This window comes from Pteropus vampyrus, unplaced genomic scaffold (genome assembly GCF_000151845.1).
Source record: "Pteropus vampyrus isolate Shadow unplaced genomic scaffold, Pvam_2.0 Scaffold62, whole genome shotgun sequence".
In the NCBI taxonomy this organism is placed as follows: Eukaryota; Metazoa; Chordata; class Mammalia; order Chiroptera; family Pteropodidae; genus Pteropus; species Pteropus vampyrus.
Genome location: NW_011888843.1, coordinates 3,847,318 through 3,850,327, shown reverse-complemented (window position 1 = coordinate 3,850,327; position 3,010 = coordinate 3,847,318). Strand labels below are relative to the sequence as shown.

General features: G+C 46.1%; 1 protein-coding gene across 1 annotated transcript in view; it reads left to right on the top strand.

Annotated features, from left to right (window-relative positions):
- LOC105292758 (O-acyltransferase like protein-like) overlaps window positions 1-3,010 on the top strand; it is a 33,566-nt gene that overhangs the window by 27,086 nt on the left and 3,470 nt on the right. The window contains exon 9 of the mRNA XM_023531169.1: window positions 1,099-1,285. Within this exon, the coding sequence (XP_023386937.1) occupies window positions 1,099-1,285 (187 nt within the window). The remainder of the gene's footprint in view (window positions 1-1,098; window positions 1,286-3,010) is intronic.

Below are 3,010 nucleotides of genomic sequence, written 5' to 3'. Positions count from 1 at the left end.
CTGAGGCCTAGCTTAGGGCCAGGGGATGGAGTTAGAACACAAGTCAAGCTGAGTTGGAGAAACGATGGAGAGGATGGGTCAAAATGACGAGAAGCCGGAAATTAAGGACCCGGAGGCCAAGCCGGAGGCAGCCAGGATGTGTGTCGTGTGCTAGGGAGGAGTTTAGATGCTAGTTCAAGTTCATGTAGATGTCAGGAGCTTGAGAACTGAACCAAGAAGTGGGAGAGATCTTTAGACGACAGATCTGGGTCTAAAAACGTCACGTAAGGTGACATGAGATCGAGGATCTTGAACTGAGCCCAGGAATAGAATTTAACTCTTGGAGCTATTCTTTGAGCTGAAACTTCTCCGTCCCCCGATTCCTTCTGCCATTTTATGTCCCCAGCAGCGAGAGTACAGCCCAGGAAGGGGCCATGGGCGAGGAGCACTCATGTTTGTGGTGGGGGCAGAACCAGTCAAGAAACCTTATTCGGTTAAGGGACAGAATGAGAATTAGTAGTGTGGGAGTGGGTGAGAGCATTATCTTTCCTTTTTCCTTTTAACTTTCATTTAAAAATGATTCAGGATTCACAGCAAATAGCAAAAATGGCACGGGAGGTCTTGTGTCCCCTTGACCCAGGTTCCGCCACTCATAACATGTTATGTAAAACTATAGTACATTGTCACAACCCAGAAATAGTCATTGGAAGAATCCGTAGACCTTATATCCACTGGTTTTATGTGCACTTGTGTGTGTGTGTGTGTGTGTGTGTGTGTGTGTGTGTGTGTGTGTAGTTTCGTGCACTTTTATCCCATGTGTAGATATCATTTGTGTAACCACCACCACAATCGAGATACAGAATTCCTGTCGCCATAAAAGCCTCCTTCATGCTCCCTCTTTATAGTCACACATCGGCCCTCCCGTCCCCTGCCCCAACCTGAACCCCTCGTAACCACTAATCTGAACCTTTCGTTTTAGTCAAATTTGGGCATCGATTGAGGTTTACAAATAGATATCTAAAGTGACAATAATAACACAAAAACAGGAAGTTAGTGTAAAAGGAAGTAAATACACAATGATCAAAATGGGCTATGATGGCATCTTTCCTTTCCCTGTAGGTTCAGGCTCTGCTGGGGTGGATTTGCTCCCTGTCAACCCTGTTTGCAGTGGTCGCTCTGGCGTACGCAGTGGACGACACCTCAGTCACCCCTTCAGCTGCCGCTGCTCTCTACCAGGCCCTCCACCGGGCCCTGTGGGCGGCAGCTGTGGGCTGGGTCGTGTATGCATGTCAGGAAGGCTATGGAGGTACGGTGCTCATGTGGCTCACTCTGCCCCCTTAGAGGTGACAAATGTGAAACCAGTGTATACGGAGGGACCTTTACTTGCCGATGAGTGACTCAAAAAATGTCAATTTGTCTGTTTCCTTGGGGAAACCACCCCACGTATTCTGTTTAGGATTTTTACACTAGTTTATGTACAAATGCTGATTCTGAAAGAAAAGTTTTCATCCTCCTCAATGAAACTGGTTTAGAAGTCGGAAGAGAACAGGTAGGGTCACGTTGTAAGAAAAATATCCCAGTGCAGCGACAAGAGTTCTGGGCACACCCACCCTGGGACTTGGTGTGCTCATCTGGGGGGAGAAGCTGAATAACTGCCCAGATGCCCTCCAGTCCCTTGATAACAGGGGACCTGTTTCTATTCAGCCCCCTTGTCACATGAGGGAAGTCAGGCTAAAAATGGGGCTTAAATGGAAAGAATCTTCTCCAGATTTGAACCGTCTGTTCAAGTCACCTGAGATTTTCTTTCCTTTCTTCCCAATTTGGCATGAGGTAGGAAATGGGTACTTGAGGTGTCAGCAAATGAAAAGACAAAGCCTGGCAGGAAGCATCCAGAAGAGGTTCAGGCCCCATGCTGTCCAGAAGCCTTCAAGATTTGGCACTAGAATCAGGTAGAGGCGTGATAACTTTACACCCTCGGGAAATGACCAGGATGAGCTTAAACTTTGGTCTGTGAACCCCAACCAGTTAGCAAAGGTGGTTAGAAACCATGGTTTAAAGAGAAAAATGACGAAGTGATCACACCACCTCCCGCTGCCTGAGCACAAGCTCACGCCAGGCCCTGTGGAGAACTTTCCCGTAGGACCCCAGGTCACACCGACCACAGCCCCATAAGCAGAACTTCAATTAGCTCTGTTTCTCAATGAGAAAAATGAGGCCTGGAGATGAAGCGACACGGGAAGGTCACACAGCTGGGTGGTGGCTGAGCGGCTGGAGGGGAACCCAGGACCGAGCAAAGGCCAAGGCCCATGTTTTTTATTTCTGTGCAATAATTTCCCTCTCAGATGTTTGATTATTCAAACTGATTTTGAATTTTGTGAGTATATAATGATGAGGAATTTTTTTCTTTAATATTTTAATTTTAAAAGCTTTGCCTTAAATGGAGAAACGATGTTAAAGAGAAAATGGCTGCATTCTCTCTGACTCGTGTATTTGCATCAATGGGCAGCTGTTTGGGTCCCATGGCTGCACACTACACCACTCCCACTGGTGACAATGACCCGGAGCTGTCACGGAGCCTCAGAACATAAACAAACACTCTCCCTGGCCTGGCACAAGCCACGTGTGATGTGGTGGCAAATGTCACAGCATTCCTTCTAACGTGAAAAGTCCTACTGGATGCAGACTAACTGGCTAATATGCATCATGACTAGAGAGAAGGGACTTAGCTTAAGTCAGAACATTAAGTCAGAACATTAAACAATTTGAGGGTATTATCATTACAGAGGAAATGATATTGATCATTAGCCTGAGTGGGGATGCTATCTCTGTGAATCCAGTGACCAACAAACCCTCTGGGTCTGTCTTGAGCAATTTATCTTTTCAACGTGTGTTGCCATTAGCCAATCACTATTACGGGGTGACCAATGTTCTAGGTTTGTATCTCAAACACCATTTTAAGATATCAAGATTGATTAAGGTGAATGGAGAAGGTGATGTGTTAGATAAATTTTTGGAAGATATGTCCACCTGA